General features: G+C 53.7%; 9 protein-coding genes across 9 annotated transcripts; 6 read left to right on the top strand and 3 right to left on the bottom strand.

The window, feature by feature from the left end:
- Positions 1-1,709: 1,709 nt before the first annotated feature.
- Positions 1,710-2,090, bottom strand: PG997_004896 (uncharacterized protein; the record flags this gene model as incomplete). The annotated part of the gene is made up of 3 exons (XM_066809211.1): positions 1,710-1,736; positions 1,798-1,907; positions 1,970-2,090. 3 exons carry the CDS (start codon positions 2,088-2,090, stop codon positions 1,710-1,712), a joined length of 258 nt encoding a protein of 85 aa, XP_066672829.1.
- Positions 2,091-4,154: 2,064 nt separating this feature from the next.
- Positions 4,155-4,733, top strand: PG997_004897 (uncharacterized protein; the record flags this gene model as incomplete). The annotated part of the gene is made up of 3 exons (XM_066809212.1): positions 4,155-4,458; positions 4,524-4,616; positions 4,666-4,733. The coding sequence occupies 3 exons, from the start codon at positions 4,155-4,157 to the stop codon at positions 4,731-4,733; spliced, it is 465 nt and encodes a 154-aa protein (XP_066672830.1).
- Positions 4,734-5,901: 1,168 nt separating this feature from the next.
- Positions 5,902-6,322, top strand: PG997_004898 (uncharacterized protein; the record flags this gene model as incomplete). The annotated part of the gene is made up of 2 exons (XM_066809213.1): positions 5,902-5,993; positions 6,130-6,322. 2 exons carry the CDS (start codon positions 5,902-5,904, stop codon positions 6,320-6,322), a joined length of 285 nt encoding a protein of 94 aa, XP_066672831.1.
- Positions 6,323-8,827: 2,505 nt separating this feature from the next.
- Positions 8,828-9,448, top strand: PG997_004899 (uncharacterized protein; the record flags this gene model as incomplete). Its single annotated transcript, XM_066809214.1, has 2 exons — positions 8,828-9,267; positions 9,349-9,448. The coding sequence occupies 2 exons, from the start codon at positions 8,828-8,830 to the stop codon at positions 9,446-9,448; spliced, it is 540 nt and encodes a 179-aa protein (XP_066672832.1).
- A 1,392-nt stretch (positions 9,449-10,840) lies between these two features.
- PG997_004900 (uncharacterized protein) lies at positions 10,841-12,984 on the top strand (the record flags this gene model as incomplete). The annotated part of the gene is made up of 4 exons (XM_066809215.1): positions 10,841-10,863; positions 10,927-11,137; positions 11,214-12,888; positions 12,950-12,984. The coding sequence occupies 4 exons, from the start codon at positions 10,841-10,843 to the stop codon at positions 12,982-12,984; spliced, it is 1,944 nt and encodes a 647-aa protein (XP_066672833.1).
- A 1,355-nt stretch (positions 12,985-14,339) lies between these two features.
- PG997_004901 (MBOAT family protein) lies at positions 14,340-16,904 on the top strand (the record flags this gene model as incomplete). The annotated part of the gene is made up of 7 exons (XM_066809216.1): positions 14,340-14,861; positions 14,971-15,211; positions 15,286-15,407; positions 15,469-15,557; positions 15,651-16,335; positions 16,394-16,490; positions 16,567-16,904. The coding sequence occupies 7 exons, from the start codon at positions 14,340-14,342 to the stop codon at positions 16,902-16,904; spliced, it is 2,094 nt and encodes a 697-aa protein (XP_066672834.1).
- Positions 16,905-17,181: 277 nt separating this feature from the next.
- On the bottom strand, positions 17,182-18,654 carry PG997_004902 (ketoreductase; the record flags this gene model as incomplete). Its single annotated transcript, XM_066809217.1, has 5 exons — positions 17,182-17,721; positions 17,854-18,165; positions 18,265-18,394; positions 18,463-18,514; positions 18,579-18,654. Coding segments are annotated over 5 exons (1,110 nt in total), but the record flags the coding sequence as incomplete, so codon positions are not given.
- Positions 18,655-19,529: 875 nt separating this feature from the next.
- On the top strand, positions 19,530-20,918 carry PG997_004903 (protein toxd; the record flags this gene model as incomplete). The annotated part of the gene is made up of 2 exons (XM_066809218.1): positions 19,530-20,013; positions 20,068-20,918. The coding sequence occupies 2 exons, from the start codon at positions 19,530-19,532 to the stop codon at positions 20,916-20,918; spliced, it is 1,335 nt and encodes a 444-aa protein (XP_066672836.1).
- Positions 20,919-21,380: 462 nt separating this feature from the next.
- Positions 21,381-23,316, bottom strand: PG997_004904 (uncharacterized protein; the record flags this gene model as incomplete). Its single annotated transcript, XM_066809219.1, has 2 exons — positions 21,381-22,676; positions 22,765-23,316. The coding sequence occupies 2 exons, from the start codon at positions 23,314-23,316 to the stop codon at positions 21,381-21,383; spliced, it is 1,848 nt and encodes a 615-aa protein (XP_066672837.1).
- Positions 23,317-23,868: the final 552 nt, after the last annotated feature.

The following is a 23,868-nucleotide window of genomic DNA, read 5'->3' on the forward strand; positions in this document are numbered from 1 at the left end:
GGGAAAGTGTTGCGTTGCAGTGTTGCATGGGAAAACCAAGCGTGGAAACTGGAGGCTGGTGTGGGCAATGCCACTATTGGGGGCTCACTGCAGACACTGCGGCGCTAAGACAGGGATCACTGCTTCACCCCAAACTGCCCCGGTTACTCAATTCAGTGGGGGACCAGCAGCCACGACCAATGTCCAGCCATCGACCCCTCACTAGCGTTTTCAGCTTGTGTCCTCCGTCCTTGGTTACCGGCCCTGTCAGTGCGGGATGGGACGGATGGATATGTCTGGAAGTGGAATGGGAGAAAAAAGAACAATAGACCCCGAGAGTATTGGGGCTCCTAGGGCTCGTGGCAGCCAGAAGACCATGTTGGGCGCCGATTTGCCAAATCCACAGAGGCCTCAATTTTTGACTGCCGGCCTAGGTCGCTACAGTAGGTCGCTAGGTCGCTAGGCCGCTAGCAACTACCTAAGGTTAGGGTGCTACAGTGCTACACGCTTGCACGCACGTATGTACATGTATCAATGTACCTACCTACTCATTCGCGCTTTGCAGATACCTACGGTCGGGTGTTTCAAATATGACACGCCCTGTCTGTTTGCAGTCCACAGCAAAGCAAACAGCACTGGTTGGGTAACATACGTTCAATGTTCCGACCGCGCGCATCTCAATCTCAATCAACGCGTTGCTCACGAGGCGCAAAGGGGCGCCACGCCAGGATGGAAATGACGTGCCAAGGTCAGAAGTTGTCGACTGACTCCTCCTGGGCTCCATTGATCTGAACGCCTGAGAGCGCCTTGCAAAATCAGCCTTACAAGTGCCATCTCCACCCTGAAGATCGGGTTTCCATTTTATCTCAAATCTAAACAAGCCCTGCCCGGACAGCAAGCTGGCCCCGTCCCGTTGCTGCCTCACGATTGCCGGTCAACCCGCAATTCCTTGCAATTTTTGCTTCCTACTAATGCCACATAGGCCCGACAATATATTGATCTCATCCCCAAACCCCTGATTTATTTCCCTACTTCTTGTCTTCTGAAGCCTTCGCAACAGACCTATGACGTCTGTCGAACCTTTCGCCGGTTTGTTTGCCCCCCACACAACCCCCAACAAGGGTCCGCTTCGAGATTTCATCGTGATCTACCGCCAGCAGCATCGTATCGGCATCGCATTTACATCGTAAACTATGTGACAACCATATGCAGGGCTTTCGGACATGCTCGTTCCTTCCTTGCATCGAACCTTCCTTCTGTCGGACCCGGTCTAAACTCTCGAGGCTGCAAGGTGGATTCACCGTTGTTTCCAACGACATGTGATCATGGGGATGCAAAGCTACCAACTCGGCGGATTTATGAGTTCGTCATACGGCCAACGAACCGGTATCCCCCAAACATCAACTTTCACCTTAGAGATATAACATCTTAGGCCAATTGCCTACAGGAAGGTATCATAACATGTACACAGATTTAGTGGCAATATATGGCAAACAACTATAAAAGCATCAATAATTTCCGGACCAAGAACATCCCGACGAACGACATCACGGCTTGAGGCATCATAACAGGCGTAGAAGGATTGAAATTATTCCAAGATAAATTTATCTATATTGCAATAGGAATAACTCTATTGAATAAAGCACCGACTGGGCAAGTACGAGCATGTACCACATATTCGAAAGTGTGGAAAAACAACTTTCCTTGGCAGTAACCAAGCCTGGAGCATTTTATTGCTGCATTTGCTCGAGACGTTCCTGAATTTGACGTCAGATTAGCAGGTGATAGGAGGTCCAAAAGGGGGCTGTAACAACATACCTTGGCACTCTCCTTTGCCTCATCGGAAACATTGGGGTTCTTGGTAGTAGCCTTCAGGCCGCCAATGACATTGCCGGGGTTCTTCTCCTTGTTGTCATCGGCTTTGGGTACTGTTATGTGAAGTCAGCATCAACAATCAGGGCTGTTGAGAGAAGTGGCAATATTGGCTTACCATCACCACCGTTGAACTCGTTCTCGAGAATCTGCTTCGAGTTCTCCTTGGCCTCCTTGGAAGCGTTGGGGTTGTTGATGGTAGCCTTGTGGCCGCCGGCGACTTGAGCATCAGTAGGCATGTTGATGGTTGGTAGAAGTCGGTTGGTTAGAGAAGAAGATGATGATACTGCTGTTTGGTAGCTGTTGGGATTGTGTTGTAGTGATGAGGAGGCAGGAAACAATGGTAAGTAGGAAACTGGCAGGTATTTATAGATATCTTCTGTTGATATCGACGCTATACAGTCAGACTACTACGGTTGGACCAATCACGGAAGTATCTTACCCTTGTTTGCTTTTCCCCTTCAGTATTCGTGATTCCCATTGTGAATTCCGATTGCTAGAGATCAATGATCTCATGACCTTGTTGGCGCTACCAGGATAGTCGAACCGCCTTCTCTACCTTAATTGCGTCCATCCAGCTGCGCCCCCAGGTCTTGGCTCCATGAAGTCATGACGTCCTTTAGGCTGTGGATTCTGTTTGCTCGAGGTTGCAAACAGAGTGATGGCTTGATGTACGGATATGCCGACAGAGGAAGCAACGACTACTAGCGAAGTTGACCGTGACACGACCGACGCTGGGTATGTAGATGTCAATGCCCCAGCACTGTGCTCGAAGCATCTTGACGCTATCAACAGCCCAGCATCTATGCTACACTCGAGCGACCACTAGTCCAGGCACCACTTGGCCGGAATAGGGTCTCTGGACGTCCGCGGTCGTGCCGACGCATTTAGCAGCGAATGAGAAGCTTCAAAAGAAACGGAGATGCCTGGGGAAAGGCTCATTACTTCTGCAGAAAGCGCCTCGCTTCGAGCTTAGGCGTCTTAGTTCAGCCGCGCCTTGTCGTTAGTAATCGCCGCCCAAAGTCAATGACGAGCACGTGGCACAAATGCCGATGTTTAGCATGGCAATTATACTATTGGAAGGAAGGCTCACGTACCTAGGCGCGGCGAAACAGAGTTCCTCGAACAATAAGCTATGACATGCTGACCGCCATGAAAGGACATGAAGTCCGTTCAGAGAAGTCACACAACCAGTGCCAGTGTATGTATACGTAGAACCTTCCTTATTCTAATACCGAACCAGTGAAAAGCGATGTCCGCCATACGCCTGCAGGTTCAAGATACGGTGAGTGATGTCGATACCTGCGTACGCGGCCAGGCCACGATGGACCTGGGCATTGGGAGGGCGCCAACAAAATACCCGTGTTCGGAGAATATCGTCCGGAAATGCGAGGGAGCACGCAGATTGGTCCTTTGTTCGAACATAATGTAGTAGTAGTCCAGTTTCCCATCGAGTGTTGACCTGTCAGACCATATGGCTGGGGAAGTGGATTAGGAGATCTACCGGATCTGATCCATCTCAGATCCCGCATCAGGGGGTTGACACCCATTGGACAGAACACCAGATGCCGTACAGTGTCAGTAACCCAACGGTATCCTTTCTATCGTACATTCCTATGCGTCTGTATGGTTTTTCGAGTATATCGATATTTGCTTTTGGTTGCTATATGAATGTGTTGGTTGCTGTGATGAATCATCTAAGACGTCATGACTGGCTAGGAACCTCACCGGGTTATGAAACTTGGGTCTGGCGCATGTTGAACAGCAGCAAACACAGTAAAACTTCAATGGGGTTTCAAGCCCTTGGGCGTCCCTCATGAACAACCATTCAATACCAGCCCGTTGCTACTGGCTGACTACGAGGTGCGATGATTGGTGACGGGTTCGACAGCTTGTAGCAGACTGTTGTGGACTGATCCATCGGTGGTTCCACATCCTCACGCAGCAGTAAGGAGAGTATGGGGACAATTTCCAGACAAGGTCCGCTGATTATGGCGGTGACCATGGTTATGCATACCCCTTTGCTGCGGTATCAAATCAATTGATCTGCTTGGTGAAGTTGCATTCGGGTAGTGTGCCGAAGCTAGGAAAGGTATCCGTACCAGAGTGCGAGGGATACTGGTTGAGCCGCATTGTTAGCGTCACTGCCACAATACCAGCCACACCCCCTCCGATGAACCGTTAACCTACCGTACAGACTGAAACCGACAGCTCCAAAGGCCCTCGACCGCCAACGGGGCAGACGATCCAATACTCACCACCGCATTCCATACGCGTAAGCCAAGTCAACTTGCATGGCCACCATGTCTTCTCCAGCTTCGGATGCGGATCCGCAGCCTCCGGCATTCAATTACGTTCTAGGGTTTTTGATGGTTGGCGTGGCCTGGGGCTTTACCACCCCGTTCATCCGCCGAGCTGCCAGGGACCACAATCCACCGCTTCACCCCATCCTTGAAAGGGAAGATATCAAGTCGAGTGGGCTGAAGAGCAAACTATACGGAGGCGTCTTCGCAATCCTCGACCTTTTAAGGAACCCCCGATATGCCATTCCGCTTCTGATCAATCTGACCGGCAGTGTCTGGTTCTTCTTGCTGATAGGGCAAGCTGGTATGTTCGATCCGCCTTGCGTGTGCTGGGTGCTTTCAACGATAACCAATTGAACGGCAATACAGAGTTGAGTTTGACTGTCCCAATCGTAAATACCCTTGCGTTTCTGTTCACCGTGTTGGGTGATTGGTGGGTTGAGAAGAAAGTGATCAGTAAAGGTATGACGAGGCCGCCCCCTTTCAGCCCGCTTCTCTGACCATCTGGCAGACACATGGATTGGTATGGCGCTGTCGCTTTGTGGTATAGCCCTCTGTGTACACAGCAAATCCGGTTGATAGCTTTGCTTTCGTAGCGACTAGGATTCTTCCAATCTTGCCAATGGCCTAATCTTTACTACCTCGTTTGGTTGTGATAAAGCTGAGGTGAAGTTACCGCGGAAGGAGGAAATACCACGCCTACTAAACGCAGTGCTTGGTTGACGCGTAGGTGCAAAGCATCACCATCCACCAAGCTCCTTGGGGCTGGTTGTATAAGAAGACGGCTCTTTCATCACCTTAGGTCGAAGCACTGCTATCACTCGAAATTTGCCAACTATTGCGACTTCATAGTACGTGGATATATGATTTGAGCACTGTACAGAACGAAAGAGCTTGTGCCAACCAGCGCAATAATAGCTCATGTAACACTTCCTACCACTATGTGACAACGATCGCGAGGTTTCTGGCCTGATGAACATGATCGAGATGGCCTTCGTGAAGCGGCAGGCGTATCGACCAAGTCCAGGGTCATAACCCGTGGGTTGATCTTATGGTCCCCTGCGGTCCGCCAAGATTTCGATGCCTGGGTTTCTCGTCGAACTCGGTGCTATATTCGAGCTGAGCTTACTCAGTCGTCTGCCGAGACTTCGACCTACGATTAGCCGCATGGCGACCGGGCCGAAAAACTGTCGCCTGACAGCCCCGTTCTCTTAGCGAGCGGTGCCGCAAACTTTGGACATCAAGGGCCCTCACATAACCCTCCCGAACTACTATGCAAACTACATGACCACAATCGGAAGATCACGCAATGACGTACCTGGCTACTCGAAGATCATTTGATTTTAGCTTAACATATTCAAGGCGAAGATATGAGACGAACGCAAGAGCCTCTTACGTCTGATCTTTCGAAAAGGGTTGGCCGAACAAGCTCTTGTCGTTCATCTGATGTTCAGAGCGGCTAAAGAATAGCGGAGAAGAAACCTTCGAAGATAGACTTCAAGGTTATGAGCTTGTACGGACTGCTTCCAGGCAAGGACTTGGAACACGATCACCGGTGGACTGCACAGCGCAGTACGGCATGTTTCTGTATGCATATATATACACCTGTCCAGGCTCGCTATGAGCGTGACTTTGTGAAGATCTCTGTGACTTATTGGGTAATTTTGACGAGAAGTACCTATTCCTCTGCGATTGAGACACTAGATTTAAATCTCAACATCCTCGCCACGACCAGACTGCAGTCAACATGCTTCCTAGGACACTGTTCATTGCTTCGTTAGTATTCACCACGAGCCGTGCTATCCCAGTCGAGGCCTCGTCGGTAAACGACCCAGAGCGGTAAGTAGGACCATTCCGCCAGCCTCCTCTGATTACTCCATGAACCTACCCGTTTATGCCCAAGAAGGAAGCCCTGCCAACATTTTTTGATAACCACTACTATCCATCGACATCAGAGACAAGTCCTAACAGTCAGAGCTCGTGGGCTCGAGAACAGCAAAGTGCAGGGCCGGTGTAGTAACAATGACTGCAAGCGACAGTCGGATTCGGACGGGGGCGACCTCGAAGGTGAGCTCATTGAGCTCGTCGACATCGTCCTAGAGATCACGGAGCAGGCGCTGGGCAGCAACTACTCCGGTACGGGGGTCTGGCACCTTTGTCGGTGGTAATTTCTTGTCGCCGACGATCGTCATCGACCCAAACTACCAGGGTCCTTAGGCTTGCTTGTCTGCGCGGCAGAAAACAAGAATTTCAAATCTTGCAGGGAGAAGAAGATGTCCATCCCACTTCAAGAAAGGAAAGAGTTGGTGTTCATGAACGAGGGCCGGGAGAAGCTGAGTTGGTGGGCATAGAAATGGAGAAAGCAATAAAGTAGATGGATGGACCAACTATACACACCCTTGAGAGCCCTGGGATGAAGATACACAAGGCAAACGACGATTAGACCAAGATTGGAGAGGGCGATGGAGTGAGCAGGATTTGGAGAGTTCCGGAGGGAAGTTGATTTAGAAATCATGAGAAATCACCATTCGTTCTATGTGTCGCGTGTGTTGCCCCTTTTCTCTCCCTTGAAGATGTGTACCTGATTTCGCTCCCACAGCCTCATTGGTTTCAAAGTCATTAATTGCACTACGGCAGATAAAACTCACTTCCACGTCGACTGCTCCGAAGTTAGTAGGAAGCATGCGGTTGGCTCGGTCGAGCCCGCCACACCACCCCAAACGAGTAACGAGTATATTTTGACAGCCGTCATTTGCACCTAGGCAGACATACGAAACTGACGGCGGCAAGCTTAGGCCATTGGCTTTTTTTTCTCATGAGGGCTTTCCGGTATTGAAAACTGGGGGTAATGGTTCCTTGTCGGATTTCCACGAGGACGGCTCGGAGAAGGTTTAAGAAAAGTCGCAGATCATTCTGGAGAGCTTCGGAGCTCAAACCACGTCAAGGGCGCGTGTTTAGCGTACAATTGTGGTTCGGCACCTTCGACTAAGACCAAACCAGATGAGGGTCAATAAACAGGCCGTCAAGGCATGACTCGACTCCCGCGCGTCGCGGATTGACGATTCGGATGCCTGATGCTCAGCCGAGGGCGTTCTGAAATCTACGCTGTCGGTCTCTCCATCTCCCTTGGACCCGGTATGGGATTGACGCAATGCATATATGTGTGGAGTTTGTACTTATAGGCATGATGGCGGTACAGACAGACTAACACTCCAAGCATTTGCATGACATACTTATAAGTTTGGCCGAGCGTGTATCTCAATATAAAATAGGCCAAGTCCCCTGACTACGCCACAACCGCACAGAGGAACATGCATAGCTTACAGGATGCATAAGTAGTCAAGCGCCGCGGCGCAGCTCTGCGATTAGCAGTAGTTGGCATGGCAGCTTCTGTCAACCCGAGACGGTAGGCCGGGTTTCTAAGCCATACCCAGGACTATGCCGCCTGGTCTAGCCAGGTGCCGTGCCTCTAGAACAAGCGTGGTGCGTAGCTCGGCCGTCCAGGCAGCCAGGGTTCCAGCGTGCGGGCTCGCTCGCCTTACTAGCCTGGCTTTAGCCTGCTGCACGTAATGAATTGTGCAGTTTTGAGCACTTGAGGCGTTGCACGCTCGTGGGAGGATGCAGAGAGTGACCTGAGACACGCGCTAGAAATAGAAGTTTGCGAAATGCGTGTGTGCTTGTCAGTGGCCTACACGGGTGGGAGATCAGCTTCCACGATCTCCGGTACGAATTTCGTTGGAAGCCCCCCGTGATCTTACGGAGGAAGGGTCAAGCCAAATGTGTGTTGGTGCTGACATGTACAAATGATGCAGGTACCAGGTAGTGCCTACATGCAATCTAGAGCCCGCAGGCCCTCGTAAAAACACAAAAGACTGGGCCGGTGCAATAACCAGAAGACTGGAGTACCGTCGGCTCTCATCTCATGTTTCCCCCAAAGAGCCCGGGGCGATGAGATGAGGCACAGGCGCAGCTGCTGCATGGTTCGTCCCAATATGAGATGATGCACGTTCACAGCAAGCAAGCAAGCAACAAACAAGCTCGTATCGCATCTGAGCCGATGTTTTGCAGGCACCATAGGCGAGACCATAGGCGAGCCGCCGTCGAAGAAGCCGCGCCGTTGACGAGGGATCCAGGACCGCCCCCTTAATTCCCGCCTCCCCCTGGCACGTCTCCCCGCAAAGCGCAGCGATCGGCACTTGCCATGTCTGATGAAGCATGGCGGCCCTTGGCAAGCCTGCTCGATGTGTGCGCCCTGCCATCGCCTGGGCCAGAAAGGGCACAAACGTCTGAGGCCCGTCAGCCAGTCAGGGCCTTGATTAAACGCGTGTTTCCTCTATCCAGATTAATGCGACGGTATTATACCACCCTACTGCCTACCACCCTCTGCTCAGACTCTGCTGTCTGCATGCCACCGAGGCCACCGAGGCCACCGAGGCCAGAGCTAGTAGGGGTCTCTGAGTTCTATGGGGACGCTGGCGAAAGCCCCCCGGAATGCTAATCCACTGAACCGTTGTCGCTGTAATGGATCTGCACAGGAGAGTGGCAGATCCTATTTAAGAGAACCATGCGTTTCTCACCGTTCTGATAAGTTTGCAATCTGCAGGTCTTGCTGAGTCCCTTTAATCAATCACCATACATCCTCACATTCGTTTTTACTTCGCCCAACAGATAAGATGCAATTCTCTACCGTATTCGCTGCTTTGGTCATGGCCGTTTCGGCCAGGCCCCCGCCCACCTTCATGCGATTGAAGGCCACCGCCGACTACAGCTGGGACGTCTCCGAGTGGACGGCAAGCTGCCCCAACACAACATGCAAATACGGTATGTTCGCCTTTTTCCTCTTCTCCTTCGTCCCGCCCGCTGACCAAATTTATGCCGCAGACTTCAAGGTTCACGGAACAGAGAACATGAACGGCAACCCGAAGAGGCCGGGCTTCACCGCACACTGTGCTGGTGACACCGAGGGATCCCCGTACCGGCTCTGCACGCTTGACGAACAGAGCGAGAAGATGCGCCGGGTTGCTGCCAAGCTCCTTCCTTGGACCACCAAGTCGGCCAACTCGACCAGTGCTCGTATCCAGGTGTCTTTCCAATACACAGACCTCGACTCTGAGTGAGTATTCCTTTCCGGGAGACACGCGCCCGAGTGGCCTGTCGCCGCGTGGTATCTCTGTGCTAACATATCGCTTCTCAGCTCGGCATGGTGGAACTTTACCGGCCACGCCACTAGCAGATACACTCATACTCCCTTGGACTTCAAGATCAAACCCGATGAGATCTTTGGAGTCGCCTAAGACAAGTATCATGTTCGCGATAGACCGGCCTGTCGGACTTAATTTCTAATGCAGGAGACGGTTACCTGCATAAACAAGCGCGATCTCGTGCGACCGGCAAAAGGCTGCGATGGCATCAAACCACCCTTGCAACTTCCATCTCGACACCCTGCATGGTGGCACACGGCTGTGGCGTTTGCCCATCTGAGGGGGCTAGGGTAGAGACGGGACCGGCCATTGACGATTGCATGTGCGATCTTCTTTGCTTGTGGAAGCAAGCAAAGGGGGTGTGACATGAGTTGTGATACATTCAAGCAGCTGTCGTCCGGGTCAAACGTATGAGGACCCCGAGAACGAGAGCGGGGTGCCTCACTGGTTTGACACGGACGACCAGGTTGAAGAGCATCGGCGCATTTTCATTCAATAAGACACTACAAGATCCTCCCATCAAGACGAACGCATCGTGACATTCGACAATGCATAGGGGAGGATGATGAGCGGCGGCCTGATCGTCATTCTAACTAGAAACTAATGAGACAAGAATCAATAATGTTTAAAAGTCAAGCCCCATTTGAAGAAACGGGGAGAAGAAGAAAGATCTGCGCAGTTTGTTCATATGTTCAATTGATATGCACGTAACCTAAGGGTACATAGTGAGTTGTTGTGTCGCGACCAATTGGCAATTGGCCACAGCATGACGAAGCCGCTCCGATGGGTGTTCACTCAGTTCATCCGTTACTCGCTGGACACCAGATCCATACTTGTAGTAGAGTGCTGGGTAGCTGTAATTCGAGCACGTATTGATTGACTCAGTCAGGTAATAAGGCAGAGATGTCGGGTTGCTTGGCTGCGTCAGCCCAAGTGGCTCATCCCCTGTTGCGGTGATGTAATGGGGCCTCCAGAGCTCTCCCACTCTCCCACTCGCAATCACAGCTCCCTGTGCTTGGCCCGTAGCTGGGCGACTCCTCCCAAAAACAGAGGCCCCGATCGCCCCCCCGCCCCCGCTGCTAGCCAACAATGAACACCTTCGCTGTTGCTCGACTTTGAGGGTATCCAGACAGAACGATTTCAAGGGGGCTGGCAAGGCTCCGCAGACCATCAACAACGGCAGCAGATTTACAGTACGTAACCTCTGCTTGTCCCTCGTCTCGGGCTGTTACCTGGAGACTGCCCAGAAACCCGACTTACGCTTCGGCTTACATACTACACATACTTAGCACTAACCTACCGCACTCGCTTTGATCAGGCACCAACTAAGCATCAATCGTACTGCTTTGCGAAAAGTCGCAGCCCATATATTGAGCTGCGCGAACCGGTCCACCCAATCCACCTCTACTCACCTCTCACCGCTGAGATTCACTAAACTATTGAGTCTCCCATCACCGAATCCAGAAACAACCAACGACCGGCATCATGAACGTGATAAGGCTCCAGAAGTAAGCATCCTCGACCCTTCCCCCGCACGCAGCGCACCCGGCAGTAGCTGACGGTCCGAACAGGAAGTACCCTCAATTCGAGCAGGGCGACATCTTCGGCCTGACTGACGCCTTCCGCAAGCTCGACGTCGACGATAAGGGCTACATTGACGAAGCCACCGCGATCAAGGCAACTCAGCAGAGCGAGCGCCAGCCGTACGATGTTGTCCGACAAGCCCTGAAAGAGGTCGAGCTGGACTCATCCCGTAGGGTCGAGCTCGAGGACTATGTAGGAGTACGTAGGGACCACGCCGCGCTCTTTATGCTTCAGCCCTCATGTCCCTCAATGCTAACTTTATGCGACTGACAAGCTTGTTGCCAAACTCCGCGACTCTTCCCCCGCGCAAAAACGCATGAACACCGGCGGTGCCGCGCCTGCCGCGCCCGGCGTCGTAGCGCAAAGAACGGGCGGGCATGCGTCCAAGGGAAGCATCGGCAGGATTCAGGTCCAAGGCTCCAGCGCCAACGTCACCCACACCATCAACGAGGATGAGCGGACCGAGTTCACGCGTCACATCAACGCCGTCCTGGCTGGCGATCCGGATATTGGCAGCCGCCTGCCTTTCCCTACCGACACTTTCGAGATGTTCGACGAGTGCAAGGACGGTCTGGTACTGGCCAAGCTGATCAACGACAGCGTCCCGGACACCATTGACGAGCGTGTCATGAACGTCCCCGGAAGGAAGATCAAGAAACTGAACGCCTTCCACATGACGGAGAACAACAACATTGTCATCGAGTCAGCCAAGGGCATTGGCTGCTCCGTCGTCAACATTGGCAGTGGCGATATCATTGAGGTCAGGGAACATCTGATTCTCGGTCTTATCTGGCAGGTCATCCGGAGAGGTCTTTTGGGCAAGATTGATATCAAGCTGCACCCCGAGCTGTACCGACTGCTCGATGAGGACGAGACCCTGGAGCAGTTCCTGCGCTTGCCCCCGGAGCAAATCTTGCTCCGATGGTTCAACTATCACCTCAAGGCTGCCAAGTGGCACCGCCAAGTCCACAACTTCTCCAGCGATGTAAAGGACGGAGAGAACTACGCTGTCTTAATGTCACAGATTGGCCACGAGTATGGTTGCAGTCGCGCTCCTCTGCAAACACAAGATCTGCTGCAGAGAGCAGAGGAAGTTCTACAGGACGCCGACAAGCTCAGCTGCCGCAAATTCTTGACACCCACCTCCCTGGTTGCCGGTAACCCGAAGCTCAACCTGGCTTTCGTTGCCAACCTGTTCAACACACACCCGTGCCTGGAGCCAATCACGGAGGAAGAGAAGCTGGAGGTGGAGGACTTCGATGCCGAAGGCGAGAGAGAAGCCCGAGTCTTCACGCTTTGGCTAAACAGTCTGGACGTGCAGCCCGCTGTTGTATCATTCTTCGACGATCTGCACGACGGCACTATCCTCCTGCAGGCTTACGACAAGGTCATCAAGGGATCCGTGAACTGGCGACACGTGAACAAGCGACCTGCCCACGGTGGCGAGCTCATGAGATTCAAGGCTGTCGAGAACACCAATTATGCCATTGAGCTTGGCAAGCAGAACGGCTTCTCCCTGGTCGGAATCCAAGGCGCGGACATCACGGATGGTCAAAAGACGCTCACGCTGGGACTTGTGTGGCAGCTCATGCGCAAGGACATCACGTTGACTCTGGGTGCACTTGCCCAACGGCTCGGAAAGCGGGAGATGACGGATGCCGAGATGGTCAGATGGGCCAACGAGATGAGCAAGAAGGGCGGCCGCAACTCGTCGATCCGGTCCTTCAAGGATTCATCCATCGGAAGTGGCATCTTCTTGCTGGATGTGCTGAACGGCATGAAGACCAACTATGTCGACTACGACTTGGTCACTCCGGGCGCCACGGACGAAGACGCATACTTGAACGCCAAGTTGAGTATCAGCATTGCCAGAAAGATGGGCGCTACCATCTGGCTGGTGCCCGAGGATATCTGCCAGGTTCGCTCTCGACTTGTGACTACGTTTATCGGTATGTTTGCCCTCCCCGCTCAAGGCGACTTATGCAATGTACTAACCGCACCGCCCTATAGGTTCTTTGATGGCGACATACGAAAAGATGCAATAGACAATTTTACCTCTCGCTTGCTTAGTTTATTCAAGCATATCCTTTTGAAGGGTGGGGAAAAGGGAGGAAGAAGAAGCAGAAGGAGAAAAAGAAGGAAGGGGATGCGTTTGGGTGTGCTGCTACACTCGACGGATGTGCTGTTGCTACGCTACCGTTTCTCCGAGAAGATAGATGAATCTTCTCTTTTAGCATTCTTCTAGCCTTGGGAGTATTCGTAGAAGGAAGCCTGCAAATAGTTGGAACAAAAAATTGAAAAGCTTCATGTTTATTTGCCCCCAAAGGGATCACGTGACGTGCAAGCGAACCTCAATCGAGCCTTGACTCGCGATATCCGGCAGGAGTCGGCAAAAGTTGTGCAGAGAAAGCGAGGAATCCGGTTGCCTTGATGTTCCCCACCACCAACGTTACAGCGAGCGATCCGATGGTGGGGTCCTTCTTTTCCCCGACCACGCCTAAAAGTCCCCTGAAGATTGGAGGAAGATGACGGTTGACACCTGCACTGACTGACTGCAAGTTGCCACTGGCCAGCAGTACGTACCCGGCCGGAGCCCATTACGTCGTACTTAAGCACCCTTCAACGGGGCACCTTGAGCAGAATTGTAGCGTAGGTGCCTACCGAATTGATGCGAGTCGGAGGACAAGGACAGTCAGACAGACAGGACACAGCTACTACTAATCCGTTTCATCGCTCCTTTCTTGAACAGATGACATGACGGATGAGCAGAATAATAACGTATCCAGTCTTATTCGTAATTCCCAATTAAACGAAACGAGCGCCCTGACCATTCAATGGATTTTCCTTCTGCTCGTTTCTGAAAGCCTGACACTGACACCTGAAGCAAAGCGCGGCCCCCAGCCCACTACTTCAATTACCTGGCTATCGATGGGATTTTGCCATGCCTTGCTTTCCGTGCAAATGAATTCCATGATTCCCGAGGGGCCGCAAAGTTTAAAGCATCGAAAGATCCCGGCCTGTCCGTTTCTCGCTGAGGTGATATCACGCGGAGCACTGCATTGCCCGTGAATCCCGCAATCTCGTGCATCGTCAAATTGGCAAATACCATTTTCGTTTTCGTTATTTTCTACACTCTATTATAAATCTCGGAAGAGCCTGGTGTGGATTTCTTTTCTTTTGTTTCTCATTTTGTTTTTGGAAGTTTCCGCATACAGTCCAATCACAGTGTCGCGTCGACGCCGTCTGCATTTGTTCTCTGATAGGTATCAATCGGCCTTTCTATTTGTCTGTCATCCACCTAGTGGTATACACGGCGCGGTCCAATCGGTAAGACGGGTGTGAAGAGGATCGGGTCGCCATTTGTATCTCCGGGCTCCGGATGTACACAAAATCCATCGCCATGTCTGAGTCAGAACCGTTGAACGCCGCAAGCGAGATGGACACTAGCGCAGACGCGGGCGGTCCCAACCAACACCACCACAGCAACGGTGGTGCGAATGGTGGTGATCCCGTGCGAGCCAATGGCTCCGACGGCTACTTCCCACCGCAGCTAATCGAGGCCGTGGGGAAGACCCAGCAGCAGGGGCTCGCGAGGACGCCCAACGAGAGCACCAGCGAGGAGGAGGACTACGACCGGCAACAGCAGCAGTTGGGGCAGCAGTTGGGGCAGCAGAAGGAAAAGCCAGTATCAGTCTATCTGCGGCGCCGCGTCAAGCCAGACTCGTACGACAATTCGGCCACTGCCACGCCTGATGTCGTGCACCTGGACGACAAGACCAACTCGACCAACACCGAGAGCTCCAGCTATGAGAACCTACCGCCCCTGGCAACGCGGCCATCGGGAGATCGTCGCAGCAAGACGTACGTCGTGGCCGCCGACGACCAGGAGCTGAGAGCCATCTTAAGAAGGGGGCTAGAGAGGGTATGTTTCTTCTCCTTTTCCTACTCCTGGCCGACACTTATTTGCTGGCCGAGCTGGACTGCGTATGCATGGCTCCCTGAGTACATGTCAAATTAACTTTATTCTGCAGGAAGAAGAGAAGAAGAACCCAGGCCGAAGGGAAAAGCTACGAGACATGGTGTTCACGCGGCAATTTTCTACCTTTGACAGGCAGAACCAGACTGCTGCCAACAGCGTCTTCCATGGCTTCTACACGCTGTTCTGGATCTCCGTTGCCTTCCTTATCCTGAAGATGGCCGCCGACAACTGGAGAAAAACCGGGAGCCCGCTGGGGACTAACGAGATTATGAGAAACATGTTCCGAAGAGATGGTAAGTCATCTGATCCGCACTGCGCAAAAGGTTTTTCTCGACTACAGTTTCAAGTGGGCTCACATTCATCTTAGTCGTCGTGCTACTCGTCTCCGACGGTGTCATGTGTGGTTTGACAGGCTTCGACTGGATTCTGCAAAGGCTCGTCCATGCCCGCTATATCAGGTGGGACAAGTCTGGTTGGATTATCCAGAACGTAAGATCGAGTCCTGCCCTGTTGGAAGTAGGTAATTGCTGACATTGTAAACTTTTCCCAGGTTTGGCAAACCCTTTTCATCGCCGGCGTGATTGGCTTCCCCTTAATTCGCGACTGGCCTTGGACACATACGGTATTCTTCGTGCTTCAGTAAGTAAACTCCTCGAGATGCTCAGATTGCAGTCTGTGTTTGCCTGCTTTTGTGGGCGAGGTCTAGAATTTCGCTGACTCATGCTCGGTTAGTGGGCTCGTGATGTTGATGAAGCAGCATTCGTATGCGTTCTACAACGGCCATTTATCAACTCTTTTTGAGAAGCGGGAGGTTCTGTTACAAAAACTCAAGCAGCTAGACCTCATCAATCCTGTTACTTCGCCGTCTCAGACCAGTCCGCCGATGCCCGAGCTGTCAATCGAGCACCTCGCCAACCAGCCATCAGCAAGCGTATACAAGCAGAGACGTCAGTCCATCCACCAGGGCAGCATCACAGACGGCATTGAGCAGATCTCCGCAACAATTGATTCTGGGGAGCCCCTCGACACGAACCAGCTGCAGCTCTTTGAGCGCATGATCAAGTGGGAGATTGACGCGCTCACTGACGAGCTCAAGGGCAAGGCAACCTATCCTTCTCGCTCCTACCCAAACAATATCACCTTCGCGAACCACTATGAGTGGATCGTGTTGCCCACTCTGGTCTATGAGCTGGAATACCCTCGCTCGGAGGGTATCAACTGGTACTATGTCGCCGAGAAGGGCATAGCCATGTTCGGACTCATCTTCGTCATGATCATGGTGTCTCAGGCTTACATGTACCCCGTGGTGATGTTTACCCTCAAGATGAAGGAAGAGGGCTGGTCCACCTCTGAACGACTCGCAGAGTTCCCCTGGATCTTGAGCGACCTCGTGTTCCCATTCATGATGGAATACATGGTAAGGAAGCCCTCCGTTAAACTTCACAGATGGAGTCACTAACCGATATGCCGCTTAGCTCGCGTGGTACGTGATTTGGGAGACGGCTCTCAACCTGCTGGCCGAACTCACGTGCTTCGCCGATAGGAGTTTCTATGACGCGTGGTGGAACAGCGGTAAGACTATTTCTTTTTGTTGCCCTCCTGAGCTGCCCTGATAAGATGGAAACTAATTCGCATAATAATTCGCTAGTCTCCTGGGACCAATTCGCTCGGGACTGGAACCGTCCTGTCCACAACTTCCTCCTGCGGCATGTGTACCACTCGTCCATCTCGTCGATGCGCGTCAACAAGTACCAGGCGACCTTGATCACCTTCTTCCTGTCCGCGTGCGTGCACGAGCTCGTCATGTGGTGCATCTTCAAGAAGCTCCGAGGCTACCTCCTGATGATGCAGATGTGCCAGCTGCCCCTCGTGGCCCTGAGCCGCAGCCGCTGGCTCAAGAACAAGAAGACCATTGGCAACATGACCTTTTGGGTGGGCATATTCACCGGCCCCAGCTTGCTGTGCAGCTTGTACTTGGTTCTTTAGAGATTTGTAACTTGTATTATTTGGCATGGGTCATGGGCGCCCTCGGGTCGTTTTAGGATTTATTACTGGTTGGATACGGGGGCACTGGATAGAAGTCTACATAGAATAGTTGAATCAAACTCCACAGTCTGTTCGTTTTCTTAACTCTTCGTCACTGGTACTATCCGCGGCTAATAGATCTATAGATGGGACATACTGACACTCCTGTACGTGACAACCTTGCTGCCAGCAATTCACTCCTCCAAAAACACTTCTATAGAGATAATCAAGATGTACCTTGCGCATCCTCGTGGGCCAGCATGGAGTGCACCGTATCCACCACGCTCTCCTTGAGGCCCCTGTACTCGATCCCGAGCACGCGCCGCGACTTGCCGTTGTCGAACCCGTAGACGTCGGCGGGCAAATCGTCGAGCTCCGCGCCGATGTCGACGGGCAGCCGGTCCCGCAGCCCCGGGAAGTTGCGCGCCACCGCGGCGGCGACGTGCTGGTTCGAGAAGTGGGCGCCCACCAGGTAGAACCGGTGGCCGCCCGCCTCGGGCACCGTCAGGGCCCGCAGGTGCGCGAGCGCCACGTCGCGCACGTCGACGAAGGTGAAGACGGGCGCGGTGGGCGGGAGGCCCGGGTTCGCGCCGCGGGGACCGTTGACGCCGAGGACGAGGTCCCGGATTCGCGCGTTGGACGCGTTCACGGACACGAGGCGCGGGAGGCCGCGCTGGATCGGGCCGAAGTTGTATGTTGGGTTTAGGGTCACGAGGTCGAAGTTCGGGCGCGGGTCTGTGGTGTTGGCGATGGCCCAGGCGGCTTGCTCGGAGAAGACCTTTTGGAGGTCAGGTGTTAGTTTTTCGACTTTGTTTAGGGGGTTCAATATAGAAGACATGTTGGAGGAAAGGGGGACACGCGAGCAAAATATCGTTCAGGTGGGGTGCTCGGAGCGGTATGTTCAACGTACCTTGCTGCACCGATAGGTATTCTTGGGATCCATGGCGTCCTCCCACGTAACCGGCGCCCAGTGCGTCTCATCGTACACCTTGGCGTGCCCGTTGGGGTTGATCACGGCGGCCGAGGACGACGTGATGACAACCCGCTTCACGGACGGGGCATGCGCCTGGATCGAATGGAGCAGGCCGGTCGTCCCCTTGATCGCCGGGTCCAGGAAGTCCTTCACGGGGTCCTCCACATGGAACTGGTACGGCGACGCCGTGTGGACCACGTAGTCGAAGGGTTTCTCTTCGCCGCCGCTGTCGGCTGTGGATTGGAAGAGCTACATGACCACGCAGTTAGCAAGTGTGATTAGCACCAATTCCGGTGTGTATTGTGTGTAGCGTGGATTTGCTCCTCGTTACGACTGTGAGGAGCTTACTGCATCGTATGCGCCCTCCTTGGCGATATCCTCCACTATGGCAAACGAGCACCGATGCGAGGGGTCCTTGAGGGTCTTCACTATCGTCCGGCCTTTCTCCTCTGTCCTGACGGTAACGACGACCTCGAAGCTAGAATGGGACTCATCGTCAGCAACGCCCCCACTGCTAGACTGTCTCTGGCTCCTGGCGCTTCATACCCATAATCCAGCAGGTAGTCTAGTACGTGAGAGGCGATGAAGCCGCTTCCACCTAGAGGTTCCGGTCAATCACAGTCTCGTTCCATGAGCCCGGCGGCTTTCCAGGAGGTACTTACCAGTTAGGAGAACCTTGCCCTTGCTGGTTTGCTTCTTATTGGGCCGTTCCGAACTTGTCTCCAACAAAGCAGGCATTTTCAAGTAGTGAGGCTATCACCAGTTACTTAGAAAATATAACAAGAGCTATACAAAATCCATGCGGCGTGTTCCACATGGGAGGCAGGTTCAGTGGCAGGGCAAATGTACTATTGAGCATAGCAGAGCATCCCTGCAATGTCCGTTCAAGATCCCCGGGCTAAGGTCGGTGTCCGAGCGGAATCCATCGTGGATTTCCGAGAACGATCTAATAAATAGATCGGCAGTCCCTCGACGTCTGGGTTTCCAGACCGTTGCCTTTCCCACCGGGCTGCCGCTATGCCAACATCCAACGCCCTCGAGGATTGCGTTGCTGTTTCCCCAGGAGCTGTGATGATGTAACATGGTCCCTAGTAGCCAATTATCAGTGGCGGGGATCCTCGCCAAGGTGCTTGAGCATTGATCCTAGTGAATAGGGATGATCAGACCTTGTCTTACCACCTCGGGGGTCCGGGTGGACGACCCCACAGGACGCCCCGATGGCGCTGCGCATTCTCTCTTCGACTCTTCACAGTTGACCAACAGATGTACCTGGCGTTCGGCTAATACCGCCGTGTCTGTAGACACTGATATTGTAGATTTGGGCGTCAGAGATTCGATGTTATTATTGACCGATTGATTGTGTCTGGGATAGCTGGTGACGAAGCCTATACACTCAAGTCTCGAATTGACCAAGAATCCCGCGAGATTGCGCGGATATATGTCAGATCGTTTGAGTAGAGGCCGCATATTCGAGTGTTTCCGAGTGTGTTTTATATTACACTACGGCTTACCTGAGAGAACGAGTTGCGCCGTGCTACATGATCATCTGAGATTCCACACCACATCACACAATCGCCGACAGACTCAGGCTGGGTTCCCCCAAAGGTGCAGCCATGCTTTCACCTCCGGACTCTACCCGCACCTCGCGTCTCCACGTCGCCGTCATCGGCGGCGGCATCACAGGCGTCACGCTCGCGCTGGGCCTGCTGAAGCGCGGCATCGACTTCACCATCTACGAGCGGGCCAGCGGCATCAAGGAGATCGGGGCCGGCGTCGGCTTCAGCCCCAACGCCGAGGAGGCGCTCAAGGCGCTAGACCCGCGCGTGCACCAGGCGTACAAGAATGTCGCGACGCCCAACGGGGAGGACTACTTCCAGTGGATCGACGGCTACGGCAGCGACGAGGTCATCTACAAGCTCTACGTCGGCGAGCAGGGCTTTCAGGGGTGCCGGCGGTCGGCCTTTATCGAGGAGCTGGCCAAGCTGCTCCCGGCGGAGAATATTAAGTTCAGCAAGGAAATCGACTCCATCGTCGACGATGGGGAAGGTAGAGTCGAGATGAAGTTTAAAGACGGCACCAGTGAGATGACGGACGTAGGTGAGTCGATAAGAGTGTCCTCAAGTACTACCACATCAAACTAATGAGCGATAGCCATCGGCTGTGATGGTATCCGATCGCGCGTTCGAGACATTCTCGTCGGCAAAGAGTATGCGGCTTCGTACACGCACAAGTTCTGCTTCCGGGGCCTGGTGCCCATGGAGAAGGCCTACGAGCACATCAGCAAGTACAGGGCGTCGACCAGATTCATGTACAACGGCCCAAACGCCCACTCCATCACCTACCCGGTAGGGGAGTTCCTGAACGTGCTGCTGGTAGTGTCGGATCCGGAGCCCTGGCAGGCTCCCGACGGGAAACACACGGCGCTGGGGTCCAAGGACGCCGCGGTCAAGGCGTTTGGGGACTGGCAGCCCAGCGCCAGGGGCATCGTGAACCTGCTCCCGAACGACCTCGACAAATGGGCCGTCTTCGACATGCTGGAACACCCGGCCCCCTACTACGCCCGCGGCAGCGTCGCCATCGCCGGCGACGCCGCCCACGCGACGGGCCCGCATCTCGGGGCGGGAGCCGGCTTCGGCATGGAAGACGCGCTGGCGCTGGCCGGGCTGCTGGAAGCCGTGGACCAACAGCTGTCTCCCACCTTTGTCATTACCAAAGCCGACGACGGAGGGATCAACGGCGGCGGCAAGCCCGCCACCAAGTCGGAGCTCGTACAGAAGGCCCTCGCGGCGTACCAGGACATCCGATACGAGCGGACGCAGTGGCTGGTCAAGGCGACGCGGGAGGCGAGCGAGATGTTCCAGTGGCAGTTTGAGCCGGTCGGGAACGATTCGGTCAAGTTTGGCGAGGAGATCACGCGGCGGTTCCACCAAATCTGGAACTACGACGTGCACGGTATGGTGAAGGATGCGATCGAGGACTTCCACGGTCGGATGACTTCGTAGGGGTTGGCCATCTCATCAATAGAAATGTCGCCCTGCAGTTTTGGTGTGAATGAAGGTGGGGAGGTGGTATTGTCAAGATGCAAGGAGCAGCCTTGTTCGAGTAAGTCATCAGGGTGCTAGGGACAAAAGATAGCAGTGGCAGAAGCAGAAGCCCCCACAAAGCGAATGGATCTTTCCCATTGCCTTTGACTCATTTTGGTGCCATCAGAATAAGCCATTGCACCGGGACCTCAAATGTACCTAAAGGAAAATGCCAAAAGTGTCAAAAGGATAGACAAGAAGTGTAGATCAGTATGCACAATCCGCAAAAAAACGACGCCTGCAGGATTCGAACCTGCGCTCCCGAGGGAAATGCCTAGACTACCGTGTTAAACACATAGCAGGGCATCGCGTTAACCACTCCGCCAAAGCGCCCTTTGACCAATTGATTTAATGACTAATCAATTGATGGGATTCTATCATCTAAACAAGGGCTATATCCTGAGTATGAAATCCAACACCGCACTCGCCGCGGAAATTTCCATAATACCGCCTGTAGTCGTCCCCGTTCCCATACACGGCGCAGCTCAGCGACCCGTCCGGCTGCTCCAGAATGTAATCATCCAGCGCGAAGAAAACGCCAACCCTCTGGTAGTGGTCATCACCACCACTGCACGGCCGAAGGACCATGATGCAGTGATCATTGGCTTGGAAGGCCGGCAACGTCTTGCCGCCGCCGTGGAGGAGCGCATCCCGCTGGAGCGAGACGTCGTCGTCTCGTAACCGATGCAGCACGTGCACACCGCCGCCGGCCGGTCTCCTCACGTAGGCCGCGGACTCGGACGCGATGTACCGAAGCGTGACTTCGGTCATGCGCGTGACCCTCAATCGGAGGAGGTGGGAGCCGGTCGCGTAACGCGCGCATGCGTGCTGGTGCTTGTCTACGCAAGATTGGTCCAGAGTAATGGCAGTCCCAGCATCGTCGTCCGCGTCGCGCACCTCGATACGTTGGCAGTACGACGACTCCAGTATGCCGGCATCCCTCAGTCTAGTCGGTTCGATAGAGCCCATCCAACCGCTCCAGGACCAGCTGGGAAATCCGGATCGGCGCTCGCTTGGAGTTTCGTGGTACCAACAAGTGAGCCACATCGAGTTCGTGGCCCGGTTCAGACAGTTCCCACGAGTAACCGGGGTCCCCCAAACATGGTAGACAGGAGGGTCGTCGGCCGAGAACATACCAAGGATGCCCAAGAACGCCTGCATCGTATCGGCTTCGTATGATAGATTCCTCTGTGAATAGTTGCGCACTAGTCGTATCAGTAACTGGGCTTTCTCGTCTGCATTGCTTTGCGCCCCGATCAGCTGGAACGCGGGCTGGGGCCAGTCAGCAACGGGCGTCAGTGATGTCTCGGAATCAAGAAGGTAGTCCGGCCACCACATCGATTCCATGTAATGCGCGGTGTTGCATTGGAAGTAGACCTGCTGGTCCGTGAATATGAGCCTCCGTGTAGGCAACAGGCCTTCTTGATAGGTCCATCCTCTGGTACCCCATTTGGAGTGCTTGAGCGCCGTGCGCGCATCGAGGAACATGTTCACAAAGGAATACTTTCCGATTGTGACGCAGCCTTGCTCCTCTCTCGCTCGGGTTCCTACGCCGGGTAGACCATACTCTGCATCCGTACCAGCGGCCGCAATAATCGTGAGCTGCGAGTTGCCGTATACCACATGCATAGAGCTGATTGTGGCGTGCTTCCCTGCTGCATCATCTTGATCGATGCACTCGTGTGGTGTTAGTTAGGTAGATATTGGTTTCAACGCTCGGGGCAAGCAGCCAAACTGCCCTATAGGAGGACACCCGCACACTCACATGGCGGTCAACCCAAAGGAAACGGTAGCCAAGCTCTCGCACCACGGTGATGCTATCCTCGACAACCATGGGAAACCTCCCCGGTGAGATAGGATCTCCGCCCCTGGGTGCCTGTTTAATTTCACCCCAAACATACGACAATGCCACATACTGGCAATGGCTCGGGGCGCAAACGACCTGGCGCGTCACGCAGTCGATAACGCGCAATTGGAAATCCAACGCAGCACCAGGCCGCTGCAACGCGCAAACTTGGTGCCCATCTCTGCAGTTGGCAAGCCAGTCCTTCGCAACCGAGTAGTCGACCGTCGGTTTCACCCGCCGCGGCCGAATCAACGTATCCCTCTTACCACTGCGGCTCAGCATCCCCACCGGGCTGTACGGCGTCGAATATGGAGACCCTTGCGAATCAGCACCAGGCTGAGTGAAGCCAACAACGTCGCCGAAGCCTTCGAACTTCATCTCGGCGGCTCTCAAAGTCAGAGGGAAGAACTGCAACGGTGCCCGAGCGACGGATCCCGCCCGGAACTGCGGGGGTATGATGGTGACCAGCATGCGGCAGAACCCGCAAGTCGATCGTGCCGCTACGGTAATGTCAATCGAGTTGTCAAACCCCCCTTCCCAATACTCGTCCAATCGTCGGTTGATGGCATGTACAGCACACGCGATGGTCAAGCATCTGTTACAGATGGGACCTGATATATCACCGTTGGATGCTGGTCGGTAAATTTGAAACGATTGAGCACCGTCTCTGACAATCATTGAGCTAGCCATCGCAAACTATTCATAAGATGAAGGTGACAATGACGGGCGAGGCTTTGGAAGATCTTGGCGCCGTGGAAAAGACGTGGCAAAGAGACTGAAGACGCCTGCCTGGGCAGATGGGTCAGTTTGTAGATACGTATCCGCTGATTGGCTACAAGCCGTCGTCCGGCTGGAGGTTTGGTCATTATCACCGTTAGGCTAATCTACTAGTATGTGTCACAGAAATCGTAAGATTGGAAACCCGAGGGAGGCACTTATTCACGTATATCACAGCTGACCTCGAGACTGCCGACATTATGCAAAATATTCCACTATACAAAACAACTATAGACGCAACATATA

Source organism: Apiospora hydei (genome assembly GCF_038363865.1).
Source record: "Apiospora hydei strain CBS 114990 chromosome Unknown utg000004l_segment0_segment0, whole genome shotgun sequence".
Taxonomy (NCBI): Eukaryota; Fungi; Ascomycota; class Sordariomycetes; order Amphisphaeriales; family Apiosporaceae; genus Apiospora; species Apiospora hydei.